Source organism: Prionailurus bengalensis, chromosome B1 (genome assembly GCF_016509475.1).
Source record: "Prionailurus bengalensis isolate Pbe53 chromosome B1, Fcat_Pben_1.1_paternal_pri, whole genome shotgun sequence".
NCBI classification, from domain to species: domain Eukaryota; kingdom Metazoa; phylum Chordata; class Mammalia; order Carnivora; family Felidae; genus Prionailurus; species Prionailurus bengalensis.
In genome coordinates, this window is record NC_057344.1 from 13,541,776 (window position 1) to 13,567,373 (window position 25,598).

Here is a 25,598-nt window from a genome sequence, read left to right on the forward strand (position 1 = left end):
TTTTTTTTAATAAAACAAACAAACAAACAAACAAACAAGAGGTAGCAGGAGGAACCCCCCAGAGTTTCCAAGCATAGGCTCTGGAACTCTGTGACCAGGCCAGCTCAGAATTTCACTACTATTCTTACTGCTGGATGGAAGGCAGAAATCAGAAAGTGAAAGGTAGAGGAGTCCTAATGTTGCTCAGACAGAAGAGACTTGTTGATAGCCTAGAGGTAAGCGGAGCCAACGTGGGAGAATCGGGAGTCAGCCCCAAGACACCATGTTGAAAGCACATTAAAGAGAGATGTGATGCGGATAACGATAGCCAAGGACAAAGAGAGAGGGAAGGATTCCTTGGGAGAGGGATTCTCCATGGGAAAAAAAAATGTAAATAGAAATCACGGTCCTAGGGATGTGGTACCGAAGAGAAGATCTGGGGCCACCAGACATCATTTGTTTCAAGCTGATTCTGGAATCACTCCAATAAAAAGTGAGTTGAGGAAAGTTGGAGGGGAGTGGGAGCCACCACTGGAGGCCTTTGGGGACCTTCAGATGTAAGACAAAGACCAAGTGAGAAAGAGTAAAGACAAGGGAGGACCCTTTAAAATGCAGATCAGGGGCACCTGGCCGGCTCAGTCTGTGGAGGATGCCACTCCTGATCTTGGGGTTGTGAGTTTGAGCCCCACGTTGGGTGTAGAGAACGCTTACATAAGAAAATACACTTTAGGGGCGCCTGGGTGGCGCAGTCGGTTAAGCGTCCGACTTCAGCCAGGTCACAATCTCGCGGTCCGTGAGTTCGAGCCCCGCGTCAGGCTCTGGGCTGATGGCTCGGAGCCTGGAGCCTGTTTCCGATTCTGTGTCTCCCTCTCTCTCTGCCCCTCCCCCATTCATGCTCTGTCTCTCTCTGTCCCAAAAATAAATAAACGTTGAAAAAAAAAAATTAAAAAAAAAAAGAAAATACACTTTAAAATAAGTAAAAAAAATAAAATGCACGTTAGACCTGGGAAGCCATCCCTCCTCAGGCCCAGTCACTTTTACCCCTGTCAGTTCAGCCAAATCAGGAAAGAGACAGTAGCTCAGCAAAGAAACACACGTGACCTTGTTCCTTCTGATTTAACTCTTGCTACTGGCCCTTGCAAAAACCTACCACCTCAAGTTAGCCACTTGAATTGCCTTTAAATCAGGATAGCATGGATTCAACCCACGTTCTAGAGAGGAAAATACATTTTTAGGAGAAGGGTAAGGGACAAGGATCAGTTTTTTCCATAGTTGAAGCTGTTTAGGTCCTCGAAACGTGAAAATTGTGTCCGCCGAAGAAAACGTCTTTGCAGAAATTTAAAAAATGCTCAATGTATTTGACAAAATTTCACGTCCAAAAAGCTCCCAGTTTGCTTCTGCTCTTAAAAAAAAAAAATCAAAGAAGTAAAAATAGTATACATTTTTGTTAGAAGAAGAAAGAGAATTTATTTGTGAATGGCAAAAATGCTGTGAGAGAAAATTGTCCCATTGTGGAAAATGTAACAGGCATATTGGGGCCAACCTTTAGCTCGCTTCTGTAGTGAAATTTGATCTTGAGCTTAATTTTTTTTTATTATTAAAGTGAAAAATCAGTTATAGTAGCTTGAACAAGCCTCCATAACACTCAGTAATAGAAAGTATGCCTCACTTCCTGGTACTACGGGACATTTTACAGTGATTTCACAAATTTTCATCATTGTTGTTGAAAGCAAGTTTTCTAGATAGGCAATAGTATTTCTTTCCACCATTCTCCACATTGAGAAGGATGTAGGGTGGTCATATTTTAATAGCTTTTTTTAATGTTTATTAATTTTTGAGAGAGAGAGAGACAGAGTGCAGAGTGCGAGCAGGGGAGGGGCAGAGAGAGAGGGAGACACAGAATCCAAAGCAGGCTCCAGGCTCTGAGCTGTCAGCATGGAGCCCGATGCAGGTCTCGAACCCATGAACCATGAGATCCTGACCTGAACCTCAGTTGGACGCTTGATGGACTGAGCCACCCAGGTGCCCCATAGGGTGGTCAGTTTTTAGACGAATGTTACGCTGACGTTATGCAAACCTCTTATCTTTGCAGAGAGGCCAATGCAAGTTGACCCGTGAGTGTAATCTGTGCCGACCAGGACTGATGTGCACCCAGAAGGAATGAAGTATGGATGTGAAAGAACGTAGGCCTTACTGCTCGCTGACCAAGAGCAGACGAGAAAAAGAACGGCGTTATACAAATTCCTCAGCAGACAATGAGGAGTGTAGGGTCCCCACGCAGAAGTCGTACAGTTCCAGTGAAACCTTGAAAGCTTTTGATCATGATTCTTCACGGCTGCTTTACGGAAACAGAGTAAAGGATTTGGTTCACAGAGAAGCAGACGAATACAGCAGACAAGGTAGGTCGCTGGTCTCACAAAACAAGGCACACTCAGAAGGCGCCCCCTTGGAGGTGCCATGTTTTTCTCCTCTATAGGTGACATGATTATTTTCCAACTTGGATGTCTAGCCTCTGATTCAGATTTTTGAGAAACTAGATGGTCACGTAGTATTCCAGTTTAAAGGTAGAAAGCCACCTACAGACACATTGACCCCAGATAAGGGTACCGATTCATGTAGAGAATCACTGTGCACATATAAAAATTTTTTTAATGTTTATTTATTTATTTATTTATTGAGAGACAGAGCGTAGGTGAGGGAGGGGCAGAGAGGGAGACATGGAATCCGAAGCAGGCTCCAGGCTCTGAAATGCCATGTCAGCACAGAGCCCGACACGGGGCTCGAACTCACGCACCGTGAGCTCATGACCTGAGCTGAAGTCGGACGCTGAACCGACTGAGCCCCCCAGGCGAGAATCACTGTGCACATTTTATATGTGAGGGGTGTGATTCTGCACACAGCCAGCGTTTGTGCATAAACTTGAGATCCAGGTCTCGTGGGCTCCCTCGCCCTCTCAGGAAGGTGCTCACGGACGTTTCTGCCGTTAGAACTGACGTAAAGGAACGGGAAAGGTTGACAAGCAAAGGCCTTTCACTCATTGAAAAGTGACAGTCCTAATTCTGAATTATCTCATGAGCCATGTAGCCCATGTGCTGGTGTCTATCTGTTCATACAAGAGCCTGCTACTGAAGGGTTCAGGTTTCTCTCCGGCAGGCGATCTAGAACATTAAGGTTCTACCTTAAAACATCCCAGTGTCACATAATATAACCCGTTATGGTTTGGCCATTCACATGTATTTGTTGAACGTTTTTACGCTCTGTTTTCTGCCTGTATACTCTACCAGTGGAGTAATGACTTCTGTAACTTGCCTTCACAGTCTGAAACCTACCAATCTCCATGCTTTCAGACAATAGCTTATTTTAAATTGGGCATACCTAGGTTTTTGTTTTCTAATACATTTTTTTGGAGATGCAGGCACAATTACTACTAATAAAAATAAAATCCTCTCCCATTTGTGTCGCGTAGTCAGTTTACACAGAACTTAGCATCCCTCAGCTATTTTAATCAGGAAATGAGGAAAAATAAATTAAACCGCAAATGTAAAGAATATATTCCTTCTTTCCCAGTCACCTTACAAACAGTGTGACCAACAGTATGATATTGAGCAAGCAACAAATTTCAGAAAAATAATGCAATAAATCATGCAGAAGTTTGGAAATTTTCCATGGTTCTCTTCTTCTCTCTATTGTGAAAAGAACCATCCTAACTAGATTGAAAGAACATTCACTCACCTAAACCAGTTTGCCTCAAAGAAGACTCATTTGATTTGCTGAAGAGATATTTTTTCCCCCTGAAGGATATCTTACTAAAATTACAGGTATCATCGTTTATGAAATGGGATATGGTAGCTTGACATAGTAGGGGTTTTTTTTTGAGATTCAGTTTTTTTAATGTTTATTTATTTATTTTTGAGAGAGAGAGTGTGAGCAGGAGAGGGGCAGAGAGAGAGAGAGAGGGAGAAAGAGACTCCAAAGCAGGCTTTGCACTGTCAGCGGAGAGCCTGATGCAGGGCTCGAACTCACAACTGTGAGATGACTGTGACCTGAGCCGAAGTCAGACACTTAACCGACTGAGCCAGTTTTTAAGGGAAGATATAAGACATAATATTTGAGATACATACCCTCGGTAAGCCAAGGGACTTCTAAGTCCATTGCATGATGTCTTATAATTCCAAACCCAAGTGGTTTTTTTTTTTCTTTCGCATTGTCTACACAGCTGACATAGATTATCAGGGTACAGGTTCCACCAATTTAAAAAATAGTAGGTACTGTGAGGGGCGCCTGGGTGGCGCAGTCGGTTAAGCGTCCGACTTCAGCCAGGTCACGATCTCGCGGTCCGGGAGTTCGAGCCCCGCGTCGGGCTCTGGGCTGATGGCTCAGAGCCTGGAGCCTGTTTCCGATTCTGTGTCTCCCTCTCTCTCTGCCCCCTCCCCCGTTCATGCTCTGTCTCTCTCTGTCCCAAAAATAAATAAACGTTGAAATAAAAATTAAAAAAAAAAATAGTAGGTACTATGAAATGCATGCAGTCTGAACCCAGTGTAAAGCCTTGCCTTTTGTAACAAAAACAACTAGTTTAGTGCCCTATCGGAAAAAAAAAAAAACAACAACAACAAAACAAAACATTGTGGAATACCATTAAAAGAAAAAAAAAAAAACCTCAGCACATGTGGCATGATGTGTGGGGGAGGCTCATCTCCAGCCCAAGCAAGCATTTCGTTTAGGCAGCATGAAGGATGCTCAAACGGGTTAAAAATAGCGAGCTGAAATTTTCACCTCCTAGGCAGCGCTAATCCAATGCAGACTGTTGATGACATGGCCATACCATCTGCGGAAACCCTGGAACCACAGTTCTTAGGGGACCCAACAGTACTATTACTCAGCTTGTCGCCAGCCAGGCGGGGGGGGGGGGGGGGGGGGAGAAGAAGAGGGCCAGAGGGAAGAGAGAGTGAGCGAGGCGGCACGTGGAGGCGGCTTGTTGGGAGCAGCGGAATGAAGCGGGGAGCAGAGGTTTAAGGGCCGGAGAGAAAGGAAAAGCAGGAGTGCGGTGTGTGCTCGGGCCCGCTTTCCACCTGACGTGTTCGTCAATCAGGCCATATTGGAAACACGAATGGAATATACTGCTACGTATTGCTCATGTGCGCTGATCCCTTGGTATGCTCCAGTCACGGCACTAGCCAGGTTTTACGTGCACCCCCCCAGTCCTTGGGTGAGATGGGTCCCAGTAGTGCCCTTCTTTGCCAAGTGGAGAGGCCTGACACCCCAGGGCTAGCGACAGCCGAGCTGGGGGCTTGAACCCGGGGCCGGTCTGCCCCTAGCGCTTGGCTTCCAACCTCTGTGCCGTGGCCAAAGCCGGAGAACAGGCAGTTCCGGGTCAGAGTTCCCCTTTGCCTCATTGGTGCCAGTTGTGGCCCCTTTTGATGGCGTGGCTAGAGAGCAAGGAGGAGACTGGAGACCTCTTTAGGAGATTCAGCGATATGATTACTTGGGACCAGGCGGGATGAGCTTGAGGGAGAGGGAGCTATTGCAAATATTTTCTCTCTCCTGTGGTTGGATCCAGGGAATGTGTAGCCGGAGCAGTAAATGTAGGAGAGAAGTGACGAAGGAAAGTTTGCTGTCGGATTCTGTTTTTCTCAAGCAAGCCTAATGAAAAATCCTCCCAGACTTTCCTTTCCTTTGAACCTGACAAATGTCAATTTTTCCTCCCTGACTGTTAGGCTGTGGGATTAATTATTTAATTGACAAAATGTGCTTCCTGCCACAACTCCTGACATCATACACATGATAAAAATGAAAGATGAAAAAACGTTAGTAGTAGCCAAAGATCTTTGAACCGAGTCCAAAGAATCATGCTAATGTAGCTTGTCCGTGGGGTCCTAAAACAACTTGTCAATCTTCATTCTGCTTTGTAAATGACACAGGCAAGGGCCCCTTCAGCCCAAGGAAGGGATACGTAGAGACCCCTGTGAATGCCATTTACGTGGAGCATTCAAACGTAGAAATATGATGCTTTTATGTCTCTTGACCGATTTGGTGGCCTACTGTCCGACTTGATTTTTGTGGCTCTAGTGACTGCCAAGTGACTTCCATTAATTATGTATTCTATTTAGAGACTGCAAAGCCGGGGATGGTTGTGTTTTCACAATAATGTGCCATGTGACCAGATCCCATATAGATCTCTTTCTCTGTCTCTTTTCAAATCTCTTTCCATGGTTTATTAGGTGACGGGAATAGTTGTTGTTTCAGCAGCTGTGGAACCCTCCGTAGGTGTGATGGGGTTAGGGTGACGATGACCTGTTTTGCATTCTTGGATACCATTTTCTCTGATTCAACTTTGAAGAGAATTTATCCTGTCAGGTCAGGTCTGAGACACATTTCTCATGAAACAGCTGCATAAGATCATCCCACAGTTTTAGAGAAGTGATAAAGTAAGAGATCTTTTTTTTTTTTTCCTCTGCACTATGTGCATTCCTTGTAGCGTCCTCGACCGAACGAAAATATTTATCAACTCCAACAAGAAATGTTGGCCATGAGGGTGAATTTTGAAACAAGGCGACGTCTGGAAATAGGAACGCTTTTGTTCCGCAGAACCATATGTCTGCAAAGCACCTCTGAGACAGTCTTAACCCAAAATGTTTACCAGTCAGTCAGTTATTGGTGTTGGGTGGTGAATTGCAGAATTTTAAAATGAAAAGATCACCGTTCACTCCTCATTCATAGAATGGCGGTGGGGAGGGGGGTTATCTGTTTTTAAATTTGAACAACAGAGAGCATTATGTCTGTGTTTATACATTCCTGAAATCAAAATGGAACATACATCCGTAAAGTAGGAAAGGGAAGGAGGAAGGCAGGTTGACAACGACAGGCGCTCATTAACAGCTTGCTTCCGGTCCCCGAAACTCTCCTCTTCCCTTACCCCTGCTCCGGGGTTTGCCTTCTCTTCCTGCTTATCGCTGTCAGCAGTGCCCAGCCGTCCCCAGTTCCCCCAAATATGGCTTCTGCTTCTCCCCTCATGACATTGCTCATCTAAGACTAGTTCAAGGGTAGCAGACCCCACAGGCCCTGATTTTTGACGGATAACCAAGGATAACTCTGTTTTGTGAAACAAAAGAACATTAGAGGAGCAGTCCAGGTTTTCCTGTGACCACGTGTCCAGGATTCCAGCGTTACGGTGGCTTGAATGAAGCCTCATCGACCCATCCCCCAGACAACTCCTTACTTGCTGTGAGCTGAACAGTGATCCAGGGTGCAAAGGAGATCTAAGATTCTACAGAGTCCCCGAAGGACAAAGCTGATGCAGCTAGTTTTTCCCTTTCGGTCGGATGAGCGCTCAGAATGGGGTGCAGCCCTGGGGTGAAGATCAGGAAGAAGGCTGTGACTTTGTGGCAGACAGAGAGTGACCTGCCTCTCCATGGTCGTTCTGGGACTGAAAGTTGCCTTGCAAGAGCAGCTGGTTTCCTTGGCCCCTCAGGAGCTGAGGGAACCAACCAGATGGGTTTTCTCTGCTCTGATATTGGAGTGCCAGCCAAGGAAAACGGAGGGGAGAGATTTGTCTCTAGAGTCTAGCAGGACTTACCACTAAAGCACCCCCGGAAAGCCACAACGTGCTTAGCGGCACCCAAATTGCAGGAAGTGGGATAGGCTGCAAGACAAACCAATCAGGAAGCTGCTGACGAACATGAGCAATGAAGATAGAGGAGGAAAACTTGAACCTAAATTAAAAAGCGTATGAGTGCTTATAGAAATCCAAGTACCAAAAAAGGCAGCAACAAGAAAACCGACAGTAACCAGCAAATGCCAGGCTGGGAAGGCTGCCATTTGCATAGGAAAAAATATAATAGATTAGTTGAAGAAAAGAGGGTGTTCACTGATCAAATCCGGATTCATAGTTTTGAAGACCAAGGAGAAGAAACAACTCAAAACAAGAAACCAAGTTCCAGGTAAAATTAAAAAGAAAACACATGTGTATATGCACCCCCACACACACACATACACTCACCCCAACACACACCCCTAAGCTCATCCTAGAGAATTTTTTCACCTTAGAGAAAGAAGATATTTTATAAGCTTCTACAGAGAAAAAAAAAAAAGTTACTTTTCTTCTTGCTTACGAAAGAAGCAAAATGAATGTCTCACCTGCGACAATGAAAGGAGAAGACAGTACAATACCACCTACTGGGAGAGAAGAACTACAGCCCGGGGATCCTCTGTGCAAGGAAGACATCCTTCGTCTCTCAGAGTAAATTCAGGATAGTTGGGGACATGGAAAGATTGTACGCGTGTCGTCTGAGAAAGCGTTCAAAAAAACAATACCGATGAAATCAACTCGGCAGTATGTATGTGGACAATTCCCAAATGACGATAACAGAACAACTGGAAATGTCTAGGAACACACCGTGGGAGACCTTGAAAAAAGGCTAGACTAAAAAGCGATCACTTGTCTCAGCAATACCCAGGAGCTGGAGGAAAGTGGTAAGGAAAGTAAGAGTTCTGGAATCTCAGTCGAAAAGGGAGAGGGCGGAACAGGGGATAGGAGTTTTAGTAGAGAGAAATCATTGCTACTTTGCATTCAAATAATAATGAAAAACATGTTTTTGACTGTGAATGTCAGGAAAGGGAGGTAATCATTAGAGGAAGGGAAAAACACAGTAGACCTACCTAATTAGCAGGAGGGAAAGGGAATGAATAGCAGTCTGATCAATGTAGCAGAAACTGCTCCAAGGAAAAAGGGGAAACAAGTAAAATCATGAATAACCATAAAACAAGATGAAAGAAGGCAAATCTACTATACTACATATTACATGAAATGTAAATGCGCTGAGTTTGACATAAACAGAACTATCCCATTGGTTTCTAAAAATTATGGGTATTTATAATAAACGGACTTAAAATGGCAAAAGGATGGTTGAGAATAAAGAGATCGATAAAGAAGTATCAGGTAAATACCCACCAAAACAAAAAGAAAGAAGGAATGGCAGTATTAGTAGGCACAGCAGAATTTGCTATTAAAAACACTAAACAAGATAAAGAGGACCACAGAGTAAATGATAAAAGACAGAAGGATGAATTGCATACATTAAACAACATTTGGGGATATTTTTGGTTTACCTCCTTTGGAATCAGATCTAGAAGACAAAAATAAGGAAGCAATTATATAATATTAATATAAAATTTCAGTTAAACATATGTATATATATATAGACAGACATTTATAACTATCAGATAGAAGGGATACAGTTTTTCATAATTCTACATAATAGTTACAGAAACCAATTGTGCATTTAGCCACAAAAATCAGAAAAGTAGAGGTTTAGAGATCAAAACATTTGATCATACAACTCAGTAAAATTTGAGATAAATAACAAAAAGATAAACAAACGAAACCTTTTTTCTCTCATGGATTATGATAACCCTAGATTATGATAGGAAGCAACAGAAAGCAATGAAAAGAAAGTTCTGCTTTAAAAATGTGTGGGAGACAGAGAAAGCCATAATCATAGGAAAAATATATTGTTAATGAGGAGATTTAAAGAACAAAGACCAACAAAGAGGAATTTGCTATAGATCCTAAGAGATGAGTAAAAAAATAAACAGAAGGAAAATAAAGCAAAGGAAATGGAAGGGAGAGATAATCAAGATAAAACTGAAATTAAAAACAAACAAAAAAGCTGATTCTTTAAAATGGCCAAGGAAATAGAAAGCCCCTGATGATCCCAATTAAAAAATGCTGAGAACAAAAGGAGAGACACCGAACACCGTGTAACAACTAAAAGGCACTGCTCCACGCAATTCAAATCTAGGGGAATTTATTTTTTCTTAGCAAAATATGATTGACCCCAAATTCTGTCACAACATGAAGAAAACTTTACAAAACCAATTATCTCAGAAGACAGTAGGGCAGTGGCTAAAAGGTTACCATTATAAAGGAAATAGTTCCTTTTGGTGAATTTTAGGATCCGAGGTGAATTGTACATAACCTTTAAAGTGGAGCTCAATCCAAGGTTCAAAAAGCCATTTAACACCCCTCCCCCCCACACACACACGCACACGATGGAAAGTACTAAAATTCATATTATAAAGCTGGCGTAACCTTAATAGTAACCAAAAATCTTGATTAAAATAGAACATAAAAGAGGCTATCTAGACCAAAATTACTTCTTGATATATGTGTGAAAAGTAGTCTAAATAACTGTTTGCATGTGAATCTAGCAATGTATAAAACGGATGATAGTCTAGGCCAAATTAATAACCAAGAAGTTACTAATCCTTGGTATAATGTGAGGATTTTTCAATGTTAGGAAGTCTATTAACATAATTAGATTAATAAATCAAAGTAGAAAAACATGATCTTATCAATAAATGATGAAAAGGTTTTGGATAAAATTTAGAAACCATTCCTTATTAAAGTAAAACTCACTAAGTAAAACAAGAATAAAAAACACAAGCATCTGAGTCCTATATAAGATGACCGCTGAAAAAATTTGAACAGTATTCTAATTGAGGAGATCCTAGGACCATTTCAGTTAAAATCAGGAACATGAGAGAGGCTCACCTCCTCTCTCACAATTCCTATTCAGAATTGTTTTTGATGTTTTAGCAACTGAACTAAGAGAAGAAAATTGAATCATTGATTTATATTTTGCAAAACGTTCAAGTTGGCACTTTTGTGAACCGTATGTCAGTTGTATGCATACAAAAACCACATGTCTCTAGAAGTTAAACGAAATAGTTGGAAGCAAATTGGTGCTTGGATGAATACAAGATAAATATACAGACATCACAGGTCATGGAGCATAGTGGTTAAGAACATAGATTCTGGATCCAGGTGATCTGTGCTTGAGTCCTAGGTCTGCCATTCATTAGCTGACTGGCGAGTGACGTAACCTTGGCCAAGTAACTTGCTTGGACACATTACTTAGTTTCTCTCTGCTTCAGTTTTCTTCCACGTAGATCGCACCTTAGTTTTCAATCTATAGTTGTCGAGAATGAAATGGGTTAGAATACTGCCTGATACGTGTTAAATACTATTTTTGAGTAATTATTAAACAGTAATTGGCTAGCTTTGGAAGTCAGAATAAAACATCCTATCCAAACAGCAACAAACACTATAAAATTCTGTGGAATACATTTTCTAAAAGTGGTATGAGACCTTTTATGAAGAGATCGCTAAAATGTTATTGGAAAACATAAAACAAGATCTGCGTAGATAGGAAGACAGTCAATGTTTTTACATGGGGAGACTGATCCCCTAAGAATACCAACTCTCCCCAGAATGTGTGGAAGTCAAGGTTTATTTTAAATTAGAGAAAGGGGGCTTAAAGTTCACATGGGGGAATAAATCTGAAAATAGTCAAAAACATATTTAAAAGGCTAATAGTGATGATAAAATGGCAATTAGATAATATATATATATATTATATATAATATATTAATATATTATATAAATATGTATTATATATCAACATATTATATAATATATACAAATATGTATTATATATCAATATATTATATAATATATATAAATATGTATTATATATTAATACATAATATATAAATATGTATTATATATTAATATATAATATATAAACATGTATTATATATTAATATATAATATATAAATATGTGTTATATATTAATATATTATATAATATATAAATATGTGTTATATATTATATAATATATATAAATACGTATTATATATTAATATATTATATAATATACATAAATATGTATTATATACATTAATATATAATATATATAAATACATATATAATATATATTAAGTCCTATGAAGCCACTGCAATCACATCTATATGATATTGGCATGAATAAGGATAAGTCAATCAGTGGAATAGAGTAAAATTTCAGAAATAGATCCTAGTATATAGGGAAATTCAGCATGAAACAGAAAACGGTTTTTCTATTCAGTGGGACTTGATAAATGGTGCTGGCACAACTGGTTATCCATCTGGAAGAATATAAAATTGGACCCATATCTCTCAGCATATTCAAAAATAAGTTAAGATGGATTAAAGACAAATGTAAAAAATAAAGCAGGAAGAATTCTAGCAGTTAATTTAAAAGACTGGATAAAGTAGGATCGACTTGATCCACAAATAGCAGCAAGCTCCCCAAACGACGACTTCAACATCTAACAGTTATAAACCAGAAAACAAGAAGTCTAGAGGTGGACTGTGCAGGGTTCAAAGATGCCATCAAGGACCCAGGTTCCTTCCGTCTTTGTTTGCTCTGCAATCCTTACCATGTGGCCTTTGTCCTGTGGATCCCCAGATGTTCGCTGCATTTTCATATTCCTGGCTGAAACGGAATAAAAGCAAAGGTGAGAAGTCCTTCTCCCCTTTGGACTGTTTCTTTTTACTCCCTGGAGATGTCTTTCTACGTCTCTTTTTTCAGAACTGTTATACTTGGCTACGCTTAGCTGCATGAGAAGAGGGAACATTTACTATTTTTGCTTTCCAGCTTTTATAACAGAGGAAGGCAAGGAAAAAGTGGCTGTGAATCCACACAGCCTGACCAGGAGACTACCCGTACACCTCGAGAGTAGGGGAGACCCTGCTCATAGAAACAGAAAACTCAGAAGAAAAAGCTTAAATGATTAATTTTGTATTTAAAACCGTAGGTATGTAGATTAAAATACCATAAACAAAGTTATTACTTTGGGAATTATGTTTACGACCCACGTGACAGATATAAGGTCTAAGCTTTAATATATGAAGAGATAACTTTCACAAATTGGAAACAGAAAGACAAACAGTCCGATGGGAGAAACGCCAGGGATAAGCCATTCATAAAAGAGCAAATTTAAGTAGTCGGTAAACATGTGGAAAGGTGATCGGTTTTCCTGTTAGTCTGAGAAAGGCAGTAGCTAACCCCAGCTCCTATCCCCCCACTGCAAAGCTCCCAACCTGGCTTCCCTCACTGAGCATTTGTGTACCGTGTGACTACCGGTGCTCTGCTTGGGGAATATTCCTCCCACCTTGGAAAGCGGAAAATTAATGGAAGAGGCTATGGTGGTGAGAGGTTTTCCCGGTTGGAATTCTGAGCACATTTTTTCAGGGAGACAGCCTCCGTACCTGGATGTCATGCTTTACTGTGCTTTTCATCCAGTTCCTCAGACACAGAGAACTTCATTACTTACATGTTCCATCATGGCCCCCTACATGTTGTTTTCATAGGAAAATATATCCAGTTGACCCTTGAACACCTTGGGGGTTGGGGCCCTGACACCCCACACAGTCAAGAATCCACGTATAACTTTTGATGTCCCCCAAACTTAACTACTAATAGCCCACTGTTACTGGAAGCCTTACCAATAACATAAGCAGTCAATTCTCATACGCTCTGAATGCTGTATGTGTTATATTCTGGATTCTGACAATAAAGTAAGCTAGAGAAAAGAAAATGTTATTAAGGAAATCATAAAGAAGAGAAAATACATTTATAGCACTGTACTATATCAAAAAAATACCCACATGTAAGTGGGCCTACGCAAGTCAAACCCATGCCGTTCAAGGGTCACCCTGTCGACTTCTCAACACAAGATACTCCTAAAGTGAGGACTTTCTATACAATTGTGAAGTTTTGGCTTAGTAAGAAACCAAAAAAAAAAACAAAAAAACAAAACAAAACAAAACCAGTGTATGAATCGCTTTACTCAAAAACTTTTATACAAGAATATGAAGAAAACAGAACAAAAATCCATTCGTAATACTAGAGAGAGTGGAGGAGAGAGAGAAAGAAAGGAAAAAAGGAAAGAAAAGAAAAAAAACAAAAAAAAGAGCAGGCTGCACGTGTAGCTGAATATGGAAAATTTGGGGTTTACCTTCTTCCTTTCATCCAGCTTCAGCCAGGGTGAGATTTCATTTGGTGCTGGGCAGAGGCACATTGTCTCTACTGAACCATCACCACGATCCTCTTAAAAACAACTTCCGCTGGCATTGCGCTATAATGTTTTCCTGGATAAAGCCCTTTTGCCCGTTAGAATGATAGCATCCGTGACATATCAGGATTGTGCCGAGGGGGAGAATGAAGAGAGTTAGTGACATATAGGTGGGACCGTGCCTTTCAAATACTTTCATCAATTTCCAAATAGAAAAAGGCCCATTTTTAGCTTTTAGATATAGATTGCTTGGGCGGGGGGTGGGTGGGGGAGGGAAGTTTTATTGCTAGAATATTCCTAAAATGATGAATAATTTAAAAATCTTTCTCTATGCTGTATGTTCCAGAGAGGTCCAAAGAATTAGATTCATATTTCTTAGATGTAGAACATGAAGGTTATACATATCATTTTAGAATGTCACTAACAGCACTGGGCTGATGTAAAAATAGTATTAACACCGCCTTTAAGGTAACAATTATGTGTCTGTCTGTACCATTTTATCCTGCTTCGGAAGCGAAATGGGACGCATTCGTTTTTTTCCTCACCCCCCTTATTTTTATTTTATTTATTTGTGTTTTTTTGCATTTTGAAAATATATTAAACATTCCAGCATGCTGAAAATTGTGAAAGAGGAAGATTTGGGAGCCAAGAGCAAAATGCTTTTAATTTTAAAGACTGAGATTTAGTTTAGTCTTGGATGCCATTAGAGTGAATAATGGGAACGGATCCTAGACTTCAAAAGAAATATGACCATATGGTCTTACCATTCAGCACTTAATGCTGCTATGAATTTCCAGTTATACCCCAAACTTTTCATTTCCCCAGTGTTCCCCCTCACCTCTGTCATCATACAAAAATGAAAGGAATCTGAAACCCTTTTTTTTTTTTTTCTGAAATACTAACTGATGCAGAGAACGCTTTTTCTTTGTGAGCCTAGGGTTTTATAAAGAAAGACAAAAACCTGAAACATTAATCAGATACACCAGGCTAATTACCGCAACTCCAAAGTTTATTACTTTTAAATATTAACTACTTAAAATGATTCATTTAGAGATCAAAATGATTAATCCTTCTCAGACACTATAAATGTCAGCGGCGGGATTAAAGGATTTAGATGGTCATGTTTACTCAACCTTACGTTTCTGTACTTAAAGACACAAGTTAAAGAGTTCCAGTTTATCATTGTTGCCCGTTAATGTTTTCCTCTCAGATGCCTCTTTTAGCTCCCCTGCCTAACTGATTGTTAACTAATTTTGGCTGTTAAAGAGGCAAGTGTTTCTCTCGGGCTTGGTGGCCACCCTGCTTTGTAGATTACCTACCAGAAGGTGTGAGTAGATAGATGTAGCTTATAGCCCTCCTCCGGACGCAGTGGGGGTAATCCTTTCCCCCTGCTTCGGCCTTTATTGGTCTGATGTCTTGAGCCCCCAGCTTCCTGCTACATTTTGTATCCGGTCCTCCCCACGTTGCCAGTTTCGGATCCACATCGTGAATCACTGTGGTGCCGCTTCAGTCGCAATTATTAGACACCTGCTGCTTCATGCCCAACCATATGCATATTTATACCAATACCTACTGCAGCTTGACTCAGATACCGCCAGACAGGGTGTAGGCACGTTATGATCACTCGGGTCTTAGATTGTTCTGAAAAAAAAAAAAATTACTAAGTGACAATAAGAAGCAAGTTCATTTCGGAATGCTTTTTGATAAAAAAAAACCAAGCGCGAGGTTATTTCTCTAGTTACAAATAGTTGCCAATGTCAAGGTGACACCGTTTTGGGGGTTGGGTGTATAAATCCTTGGTGATTCATGCTTACAGAGATGCTCTTTCCTTACAAGTCAGCAGACTCACAACCGAATGTTTGTGATTTGAGTCACTAGACTCAAACCCATTATCCGGGTTTGCTGCACCCCCCCCCCACCCCGGAACTCCACAAATCTTCTCCTGAAGAAAATGTACATTCTCCGGGCCATTCATTTTTAAATGTTTATTATTTATTTATTTATTTATTTATTTATTTATTTATTTTTGAGAGAGAGAGACAGAGAGCGCATGAGCGGGGGAGGGGCAGAGAGCGAGGAAGAGAGAGAGAGAGAATCCCAAGCAGTCCCTGCTCAGCACAGAGCCAGAAGCCAGGCCCAAACTCTGTGAGATCATGATCTGAGCCAAAACCAAGGGTCAGATGCGTAACTGACTGAGCCAGCCAGGCGCCCTGGGTCATTCATTTTAACTCTGCTTTCTTTGCTCGCAAATATACTTGGGGTTTCCCCTTCTCACCCTCCTCACCAAGTTCGCCATGGCGCCTCTGTCTCCTGTCCTCATTGGCAGAGGTGCCCTGCACAGCTGAGTTCAGGATGAATGCCCTGGCCAACCTGCAGTGGCTTCCATTAGACTCGTGTTTTGAATAACAAACCGGATTCTAATTTTGACACACAGATCATGTTCTCCGTCTTCTAAGAACTTGAGATAATCAGTATGTGGTTATAGGTGTTACTATCACATGACCAGGTAAATTGAGCAAGCCGCTGAAGATGCTTGCATTTTACATACAGTGTAAAATGAGGTGGGGCAGTTAAGGTATTTAACGGGATTTGAAGTTGATTTTGAAATGTTGTTTTGTGTAGGGCCTTACAAGTAACGATTTATCCCATCATTGCAATTTCTGTTGCATGTTCAAGGGTGGGTATTCTGTTCAAACAGTGACAAATATAGCTTAAGAAGGTTAAAGCATTTGGATTGTCCCATAAAGTATGCAGTAGGTCTCAAAGGGGAAAAAGTTACATACATTTCTAGATTGTGTGATCTTCTTATCATTTTGCAAACGCAGCAAGAACAGGGAACTCTAGATAAGATGGTGGCGACATTAATTCCACAAGCATCAAATAAGAAATATTTGCCCAATTTGTAGTTTTGTGTTATCCTCCACTGTTGGGGGCATGTCAGTGCCTAAGGAGAGAGAATCCATCCAAACTCACAGCAACCAAGGAAAATATGTAAAGACAATTATAGATTATTTTATTTCCACGTATTAAGTGTATATGGAATCTTCTCTCCGTTTCCCAAACTCCATTTGGAGGGTTGTGACTATAGAAGAAATGAATGAATAGCCACCATTTTCCAAAGCCACGTGTGATGAAAGGAAGGGCAGAAATGAAATGAGAGGCAAATATTGCTGTTCCAACATTTCTTACATAACTTTACTTCTTCACAACCAATGAGGAAGGATTTTTAAAATCCAGCTTCTCCAGGAGAAGGTAATAAATTAAAATTCTAATTATGGAAGAGGAGCTAAAAATTAGCAAATCAAAAAATATATGTATTTGGGTTTTTTTAAGGATATAGACTTCAATGTTTTTCTTTAGTATGTTTTTTTTAATTTTTTTTTAAACGTTTATTTATTTTTGAGACAGAGAGAGACCGAGCATGAGCAGGGGAGGGGCAGAGAGAGAGGGAGACACAGGATCCGAAGCAGGCTCCAGGCTCTGAGCTGTCAGCCCAGAGCCCCACGCGGGGCTCGAACTCACGGACCGTGAGATCATGACCTGAGCTGAAGTCGGACGCTTCACCGACCAAGCCACCCAGGCACCCCATAGTGTGTTTTTTTAGATTAAGGGAAGTAACGTGCAAAGTAAAACTTCACAACTATGAAATAGAGCATCACTAATTTCCTTAACTCACAGTCCCCTCTGAATGATCATCACAAGAGTTTTCTAGCCTTCCTCACCTTTATTCATGCTCAAAACCATAAGCACTCACATAATCTGTTGGTTCTCTTTCTTAGTTTCCAAAAATGGGACCAGACTATACACACCATTCTGCAACTTGTATTTTTTTTTTTTTTACTTAAAATATATACCATGGGCTTCCCTCCAGATTCAACGATATAGGTCCAAACTCACTGTTTATGCTAGCCACATAGTGTTCCATTGAACAGGATACATAAAGTATTCAGCCATTCCCTTTCTGGTAAGCATTCCAGTTGTTTTAACTCTTGCAGCCATGACATAGTAATCATTATTTGTACATGCACATTTAAGATCAGGTGATTTTAGCCTCAGAAGTAGACTTTCTGTGCTGAGTATTTTTAATTTTAATGGAAAAACATTTTCAAAGAATAAATCAGCATGATAGAAAGCAAAGAAAAAATAATAGGATAAAATTATAATGAATTCACCTAGCAGGCCCACAGAATCAACTGTTTTTGAAAATCACAGCAATTCTTGCTTTGTACCCCAAATTTCAGTACCGCTGACCTCCATTCCAATTCCCCATTGCACACTTGCGGTACGTTATACTCTCTCACAATGTGGTATAAGAGAGAATCTACACATGATAACAAGTGTGGTATATACACAAGAGAAATGAAGATATATATTGACAAAAACTTGTACATGAATGTTCATGGCAGCATTTCATAATAACCAAAAAGTGGAAACAACTCCAATGTCCATTAACGGGTGAATGGATTCTGTAACTGAACCCAAGTGCACCGGCCCGAAGCGCAGCAAAGCCAATCGCTGAGACATCAGGTATGCAGTAAGGGAACAATCTATTCAAGAGGCAGCCAGAGGAGGAAATGGGGGGGCAAGGCCAAATCCACTTCCCCAAAGGGGAACAGAACAAGCTTTTTATAGTCATAGGGATGAGGCTACATTTATACTGATGAAAAGGGGCAGAGGGAACGTAAGATTATCCATAAAGAAAGGTGGAGAATGTGCATTGAGCGAACATATCTGTAACACACATCCCAAGTTTATTTTGGAATGGAGACTTCACATCAGAGTGAGGCAGAACTCAGCCCTTGACATGTTGGGAAGTTACCTTGGGGCAAGGAGGAGGGGTTGTGGGCATGCTCTGAGAGCCGGCATAGAGTTATCCCTGGATAAGGGAAGTAGGGCCTTGCTTGTTCTTAGGCTGGGGCCGCATCCCTTGACTTTGAGTCCAGGCTTCTGCAGAGACAGCTGGTGAGTTTGTTAGTGGGGTCTGAAAGGCACAAAAACAGATTAGGGGAAGCGCTTCTCTGAAAAACAAGTTTTAAACTCTCTGCTAATTTAACCTCATTCACCGTATGGGGCACGGATTCAAGTCCCGCCCCCCCTTCCCCCCGAGTTATGATCATTTCTCAATCTTGATGACCTGGGACAATGACCACTGCAGCCACTTCTTTATCTCCTCATTTGAGGTTGGTTTGGGGTAAAGAGCAGTTTTTGCAGATCTTATCTGTAGCATGCCTATGTGAGGGGCTACCGGAAGTGTTTAACCCATAGGTCACAGCAGCGAGGGACGTCGAAACCACATGGAGTCAGACATGCCAAGTTTTTCCCTGTTACAGATATCCCATACAACTGAACACTATTTGACCCTAAAACTGAAGTATGGATATATGCTACAATGTGGATGAACCTTCAACACGTAATGCTGAGGGAAAGAAGCCAGGCACAAAAGTCCACATACTGTAGGGTCTGTAGGGTCTGTTTTATTTGAAATGCCCTGAATAGGCAAATCTGTAGTGACAGAGAGTGAATTGGCGTTTGCCTAGGGCTAGGGTGAGGAGAGGAGGGGTTGGGTGGGGGTGGGGGGGGGTGGCAAGAGGAGGTGACTGATCACTGGTACAGAGTTTCTTGGGGGAGGTGATAAAAATGTTCTGAAGTTGATTGCGGTGATAGGTGCACACCACAAGGCATGTACCGAAAACAGAAAAAAGAAAAAACAAGGGAGAGAGAAGAGAGAGAAAGCAAAATCTGGACCGTAGAGCGGTCTAGACTCGAGGGAAGAAAATAACCGTGGGTTGGGAACTGGACCACCCAACAGTACAATCTGTTTCTTCTCAACGCACCCAGAGATAGTAGATGTCTCGCTTACTGGTGAACGTACTTGGCATTGCAGCTTTGAAAAATCCCTCCCTGCTCTGACAAGGTTATAGATGCTTTGTGAGAAAAAGTCCAAGAAGCTAAGCCACTTCCCAAGCCCCTTCCTTTATGGGAGGAGTAGCTTTGCTACGTGCCGACCTCACTTGAAGCATTTGTTCTTAGCTGGTCCTGTCCACTTTGTCACAGACCTTTACTCATTTCTTTCAAAATGGGAACTTTTGTTTTTTAACGATCCAGCCTGCCCACGTTGTTGTTTTTTCAGTTTTTAAAAAACAGATTTTCAAATTTATAAGCCTAGTAAAACAAAAAACGCCTAATCCGATCCAAGCTATTGTTGCCTTTTAATCACAGTGAATTTCACCCTCAGGTATACTTTATTCTCACTGCAATGTATGGTTTTGGTACTGTTTCAAATTATAGTAGGAAGTTCTGTGTTGGCCCCGCTAATCAAGGTGACCAAAATGCAATGTGCAGGAGATAAATACTTACTTCACCAGTTCTAGCCAAACAGAATTAGTGCAAAGACTCTTAAAAGACAAAGAAGGAAATTAGGGTCATGTTGTTAGAACCCTCGCAAAGAATACAATCTGAAGAAACCATGGAAAATAAGAATAAATGTGTCCTTATCTCTTTCATGTTTCTTGAAGCCAAAGCAAGATGGCCAAGTTTTTAGCTGGTTCCAGAAGCATTTTTTCTACCTTTGTCTTTCCACTTTTGTACATTGCCCTAAAGCCTTGCCTACCAACCTCACTCAGCCCAACCCTCCCACCTCTGTGATAGCCTTCTGCCAGCTGTCTCTCTTCCCCGAGTCAGAAACCTTTCTTCTTTCCATCATCTGTTTTTGATAAGTATAGCCCATCTTGCTAACACTGCTGCTAGATGGTGGAAAATAACCTGCTAGAACTAATTTATTCTGGTTTGATCCCTAGGTCTCCCCGGTGGCGTTTGCATTCAAACAGGGGATCCCACAAACAAGAATCCTTAACCAAAGAGGGGAATTGACATGAATAGGGTCCGAAGCACCTAAGCAGATCTGGGCTAGAGATACTTTTGAATGAAGGAAAAGTGAAAGTCAACGGTGGTGGCGGTGTGGCTGTTCTAAAATTATTTGGAAATGATCCTCTCCTCACCATCAAATGCTACATTTCTTTATGCTTGTCAATTACATTTGTCCAGGGGTTTATTTTTAAAGCCATTCTCCTTTAGCCTTTCTTTCTACTAGTCACAATTGACATAAAGTATCTCTTAAACCAAGTCGTGAGAACCCTGAAAGATGAAAAAATAGAGGAGTAAAGGGATTTGAACAGAGCTAGTGAGTGGCTTTAACTTAGATCTGCTAGAGGTCGAGTTTAGTGTTCTCTTCTAGAGGAAACCACAGCAGACTTTTTAATTGAGGAAGCCAACCTAACAGGGTTTCCTCCGCGTGTGCTTGCTTTCCAGCTTGCATTTCAGAAAGAGCCCGTAAGAGTTTTGAGTTATTGTGAGACGTTGATTTCCGAGGGTCAGATGTGGAAGGAGTTTGGACTCTACGTATTGGCTCATAGGGATGGTGCTTTGGGTATTTATTTGCAAAGTGAACTGTGTTCACATACCTGAGCAACAAATAATTGAAGACAGTTTTCTGTTTTCCTTCACCTCATAGATTTTTGCATCAAGATGTTACCATTGTAAAAAGTCAATAACGTGGAAAATGTTTTAAGTTGCGTTTCAAAGATTAGAAAGAAGTTTTACTGCTTTTAACCTCTCTCTTATTTTTATTTTCCAATACGGGCACCTCCCCAAATAGAGGAAAGATGCAGAGGATTTTATCATTCATTTTTGCCCTTTAAAAATTATTATGTATTCTTCTTTTGAACAATCAACATGTATAATGGTAATATTTAACTGTTTTTGACCCCTTTCTTCCCTCTTCCCATTTAAAATGTGATGTATAAATAACAGTGGAGAAATTCCCCCCCCACTATTCCATTAACTGTCCATGACATTGACCTTTTTTGGATTTACTTTCATAATACAAGCTACACTAATTCTTTAAGAAAAGATTCTGAGAATACTGTGCCTTAATTCGTCAGGCTTGCCCACTTTTTCCACTGTCCGATGGGCTCTTTCTCCCTTTTCTTCTTTTCTTTTTTATTTTCCGACATATTTTTTGGTTCAGGTACTTATTCAAGTCTCTCTGATAAGCAGTTTGATTTGCAGCTAATTGTAGCAACAGATTTTCATTATTTATGAGTGTCATTGTCAGAACCCATCTCGAAGTCTGGCCAAGATAAAGCCGATTCCGACTTCTGATATGACCACAGCAATAAAGCAATTAACCACACTAGTTAAACTGTGCTGAGGCCTGGAGGCTTACTGATACCTTTATAACCAGATATGTCCTATATTGTGCATTATGTTTGACTCACTTCCTAGAAGATTCAACATGTTGTTATTTTATCAGAAATCACCTATGACATCCGCTTTTAAAACCTACAGGGTTGTGTTAGCTCTCACACCAGCCAGTTAACTTTAAGATGTTTGTAGATTGAAGAGATAGAAGTAGGAAAATGAAAACTATGAGTGATCTAAATGCTTCACATTCTTGAAAGGTTGGTTTTATGTAGTGGCATTCAAATCAGTCGTTGTGTGCTGTTATTCTTTACATGGATTTTGATTCTGGTCGGTACCTAAATCTAAATCTCAGACTCCATCACACCAGCACGAGACAAGAAATGGAAGAGTCATATACCTGCATCCTGCAAGCAAACATATTTCTCCCTCCACTCATCCAGAGGCCCGTAAAACATACGCGGAAGTTCAAGAATACGTACACGATTGGCGAAGTCATTAATAAGAGTAGTCATTTTAAAGTGTCACCTAATTTAAACACTTTTACTTTAAGTTATTGCCGTGTCGTGGGTTTTATTATGCTCAATTTATTAGTAAAGGCCCGCAGGGTTCACAGCCGTTTATTTTTCAGGGAACTTGATTTTATCATTAATTTTTAAATACATTTTTCTCCCACTTTATTTTTAGAGTGCACTTTATTTGCAAAAATTGGTTTACTCTGATCAATACCGATGTTTCCAGGTGATTACTAAAGCGCAATGTCTAGAAAGTCATATGTCTGCAAATTTTCAAAGCATGACACTCCAAAATATAGTATATGTACACACACACACACACACACACACACACACAGGATTTGTGTTTACATCGGTTGCTAACTTAAGGTGGGAATATGTAATAAAGATTGACCAAGCTCCTATTTCTACTTAACAAGTAACTTAGTCTCTTTTCTCTTGCAAAGGAGTGACATCTGGGTGGGAAAAATCCCATCATTTAGGACTAGAGCCAAGACACCAGAGATAACTCTGACAGTTTCTCTTGCTTCCCAAGTTGCGAAACAAACTTCGATCACTGATAACCAGTCCTTTCTCTGGGCTGAGTTGGCATGGCGTGTTCTCCTTGGCTTACCTCTCTCTGGAGGTGCTTACGGGCTTAAGTGGTTGACAAAGGAGCCCTAAGTGGGGGTGTGTGGGAAGTCAGGGGAGGAACCCCACCCGCCCGCCATAATTGCACCCACTTGACCATATGCCATGCTTTGCTAATGTAAACACCTGGTGCTGATAACTGAAAAACCTGAATGCTTGAGTGTTTATTTTAGGGAGATTTCTTAAAAAAAAAAAAAAAAAAAAAAAAAAAAAAGAAGACGACGAAGAAAATGAAACATGTACTCACTAGTTGTTATCTTTTTTTCCCCCTAATTAGGACAGAATTTTACCCTAAGGCAGTTAGGAGTTTGTGAACCAGCAACTCGAAGAGGACTTGTGTTTTGTGCGGAAATGGGGCTCCCCCACAGAGGTTACTCTATCAGTGCAGGGTCAGATGCTGATACTGAAAATGAAGCAGTGATGTCCCCAGAGCATGCCATGAGACTTTGGGGCAGGGGGGTCAAATCAGGCCGCAGCTCCTGCCTGTCAAGCCGGTCCAACTCAGCCCTCACCCTGACAGATACGGAGCACGAAAACAAGTCAGACAGTGAGAATGGTAAGTACCATTTTTTGCTCTATAATGTTGGCCTTCAGAGCTGCTGTCTGTTGTAGTCAAATGTGGGGGCATGCTTCTCTTCCTTTCTTCTCTCCTCACATTTCTTCCTTCTCTTTCTTCCTTCTTCCTTTCTTTTGGTTCTAACGCAGTAGAACTCAAGAAGTGTCCTTGAATAATGCATTTTTTTTTCCTGGGAAAAAATCAATATTCGACATCAGATGGTTAAATTATGCAAGCAGTCTATGATGTGTTAGCTATAGTTTTGAAAAACATTTTAATTATGTACAGAAAAAAAAAAAGATTAGCTTTGACTTATCTTGGACCATGTCACCTGTTATTCTCTGTGGGGTAGCAAAGAAGGGGTGATAAAGTTTACCCCAGAGCCAGCTTGTAATCAAAGATGTCTTTGTAGATTCCTCTTGAAGATATCTCAAAGTTGCAGAATCTTAGAATGGATGAGTGAGCACACAGAATAGTTTATTAACAGGGCTCAAGTGATTGAAGAACAAATTTGATCATGCTTTAAACTTACTAGTTGATGAGAGCCATTGAAATTTTGGTAAAGAGGGAGAGTGTGGTTTTTGATGTGCTTTGCGGACTGGATTATTATGCAGTTAAGTCCACACACAGAAACTGCATTGTAGGATATCCAAATAGCAGTGTTGCATACTGTAAGAAAGGTGTCTTTAGAAATTATTGGGATTTTTTTCTTAGTGCCAATGCGGAATAACAACAGTTCATTTATATACAATAAAAGCTTTAAAAGGAAACTTAATTTTTCGTCAGTATTGCTTTTAAGAAGAATTGGGGCGTCAGTGCCAACGTCCCAGACAACAAAAGGACATTTCTCTGTTGGCATTTAGTATTAACGGTGCCCTTGCTACTTTAATATAGTCATTGATGCTATGTGTGTATGATGCACCAGGAAGCAAGGAGAAAATTAAAATGGAGGAATTGCATGGCATTTGAAAAGAAAGATGGTTGTTTCACCAACGGCATTTCATTTGTATTATTTATTGACCAACTTTGTCAGCTTCGCTTTGCCATAGGAAAGCAGGTCTGTTCAGCTTTCCGTTTTAGCTGCCACAGGACGGAGTGGTGCCTAATGCTTTCACTCTTACCGGCTTCCCTTCGAGTCACCAAAAAAAGTCTCACTTAAACCAACTAACACAGGATCTTATGTAGAATACTTCAGCGCGTCAAACCAAAGTCAAGATCGATTAATGATTCGCACTCACTGTATTCATTTTGGAAGTGTCAGTTCTTGATGGTGGCTGGCTTTATTCCAGCCCCAAACAGGAAACAAGGACGGTTCTTTCTGACAAAATGAGTCTTCGAATCAGGCTGCCAGCGTTTCTCTGAGCTAATCCACTCACCTCCGTGAAACCTGTATTTGTATCTGCTTTCACTGGGGATTCAGAAGTTCCTGACCTTAAATGCGTAAGCGTTGGTACCAACTTTGTTTCCTGTCTATCCGAATCTTCAGGTACGATGGTTATATTCCAACGTAGCACTCGGCATTTGATTTCCCTAAACTACATGATTAAAATTTATGGTAGTTATAGAAAAGAGCAGAACGCAGCAAGATAATGCATTCGTTTCTGATTATCTGCATTATATCCATACCCGTATCCATTAAATATTGTCTCGTATCGGGTCAGTTGTTCTTTCCACCCACAATCTTTGTGGCATCTTTATCCTTTCTAATGACAAATGTATCCTGTTAGAGCATCCGTATTCGTAAAATAGAAATGAAGTGTACGATTTTTACAATTCCACACCTGCTGAAGCGATTTCACGGTGAATGCCCCAACACATGCCG

At 40.7% G+C, this 25,598-nt stretch overlaps 1 protein-coding gene across 10 annotated transcripts in view; it reads left to right on the forward strand.

Moving 5' to 3' along the window:
* Window positions 1–2,072: 2,072 nt before the first annotated feature.
* The window catches only part of TENM3 (teneurin transmembrane protein 3), a 453,850-nt gene continuing 430,324 nt past the window's right edge, over window positions 2,073–25,598 (forward strand). For 8 of the 10 annotated variants that reach the window (XM_043557955.1, XM_043557965.1, XM_043557986.1 and 5 more), the window contains exons 1-2: window positions 2,073–2,378; window positions 23,498–23,776. In XM_043557955.1, the coding sequence (XP_043413890.1) occupies window positions 2,147–2,378; window positions 23,498–23,776 (511 nt within the window). In that variant the 5' untranslated portion in view covers window positions 2,073–2,146. The remainder of the gene's footprint in view (window positions 2,379–23,497; window positions 23,777–25,598) is intronic. The other 2 variants (XM_043558034.1, XM_043558044.1) reach the window with 1 other exon arrangement.